A 1,919-nucleotide genomic window follows, 5' to 3' on the forward strand; every position below is an offset into this window, starting at 1 on the left:
TTATGTATAACTTGGTAAAAAATGAACTTATCATCATTTTTACCAAATATTTTAATTCAGGTATAAAATGTATATATCTGTTGTTACATTTTAGCTTCTCATTTTTCTATTAATTCCAATATTCTTTTCAGTACTTTGACATTATCATTACTTCAGGAGTGGAACAACTGCTTTTATATATGGTTCATAGAGAAATGAAATATAATTACTGGCATACATCTTAACAAAGAATGTAATGTAAAGAATGTAAATTATATTATTAAATAATAATCTGTTATTCTTGTTCTAGAATTAATATTTCATTCTAGATTATCTTAAAAATTTTTGTCGCAATCTGAACTGAATGTTATTGTTAACAATATACTTTAGGTAGGGTGACCAGACTCCCTGATTTTTGCCTGTTTGATCATAAAATTGAATAGTAAGATTTTATTAACATGTGAATATAATATCACCAATTTGTAGATCAATAAACAAAATGAACTTTGGTCATTTTTTAAATTAATCAGTATTAGACCCTATTTTCACTAATTCTGAAATATGCCTCCACTTAGATTGTAAATGTTATGGTCACTCTACTTTAGGAACTATAATGTAATTTACAATTTAGAAACATCTATATTTAAATTTTTATAAACATATTTAAAATTGTTATACAGTATTCTTAAAACTGTAAACTAGTATGTTATATATATTACATTAACGAGTACTAGTAACTACAAAATTATTTTAGTTTGGAATGTTTTATTAGAAAAGTAGTAGTATTGTTATTGATATATAGATTTTGAATGTTGCATTTTCAAATTGAAACTGTGTAGTTATATTTTATGTAAAAACTCATTTTATGTTAATAAATGTGAAATCTTCATTAAAATGTCTTTGTTGAAATATGTTTTGCATATTTTTAATATAGTAATACATAAAGATTTTTACAACCAATTAAACATTTATGTTTCCACACTTTATTATTCATACTTGAGATTACAAAAGTTTGTACAATTTTTTTTCTTAGTATTTACATTGAACTTAATTAAAAATGTTCATTTATCATGAAGCTTGGCATTAATCATCTCTCTGAATTGAGAGAGTATTTTATTTTCTCGTTTCTGTCTTTCTTCCTTATTGAACATAGCCAAAGCTCTCTTTTCATCAGCACTATATATCTGATTCTCCTTTCTCAGTCGAACGGCTTCCATACGACGATGACGGCTACCACTCATAACATACCCCACGGCTTCAAACGCTTCTATCTGTTCACTCGTTAGCCCAATTTCTCCTCGTCTAGGAATTCTTTTTCCTTCTGCAACATAGGCTGCCATGGCTGCACCTTCTCCAGGAAGTAAGGCTTTACCGTAATCCTTTGCAGAGAGGTGAACGTGAGTCTTGGGAACCGGTCCAACATAAGAATCGTCCGAATCCGAATCAGAGGATTCTCTAGTTTTCTGATTTAATGTCAGTTCGTATTCCTTCTCTTCGACCTCACTATTGGTACTGCTTTCGCTACTCGATGTAACCTTCTTCTTCTTGGCCTTTTTAATCTTCGATTTCTTCTTACTTTGCTTCTTATGCTTAGATTTAGCATGCTCCTTCTTATGTTTAGATCTTTTCTTTTTAGATTTTCGTATTTCTTTATTGTGATTTCGGTTAAAGAATCTCCGACCGTCATTTCTTTCATCTAACTCATTCTCGTCAGAATCACTTTGACGATCTGGGGAACGGTTCCATACCTCTTTAGCTCCTGTTGTTCCTATCTTTTCTCTTTCCCGTCGTCTTCTGTTAATAAAATCATCTGAAAACGTCCACGTATTATTTCCTTCTAAATCGCGTCGTCGACTTTCGTACATTATCGTCTTATCGTAGTCATTAGGCTTGAGTTACGCTTCGTACATTATGGAGAAAACAACAAGTAACGCCCTCTA

At 30.6% G+C, this 1,919-nt stretch overlaps 1 protein-coding gene across 1 annotated transcript; it reads right to left on the bottom strand.

The window, feature by feature from the left end:
• Positions 1–939: 939 nt before the first annotated feature.
• On the bottom strand, positions 940–1,919 carry LOC111640549 (NKAP family protein CG6066-like). The gene has a single exon (XM_023386566.1). It carries the CDS (start codon positions 1,842–1,844, stop codon positions 1,041–1,043), a length of 804 nt encoding a protein of 267 aa, XP_023242334.1. The 5' UTR covers positions 1,845–1,919; the 3' UTR covers positions 940–1,040.

The sequence above is a fragment of the Centruroides sculpturatus genome, unplaced genomic scaffold, assembly GCF_000671375.1.
Source record: "Centruroides sculpturatus isolate CEXI.00-Female unplaced genomic scaffold, Cexi_2.0 scaffold148, whole genome shotgun sequence".
In the NCBI taxonomy this organism is placed as follows: Eukaryota; Metazoa; Arthropoda; class Arachnida; order Scorpiones; family Buthidae; genus Centruroides; species Centruroides sculpturatus.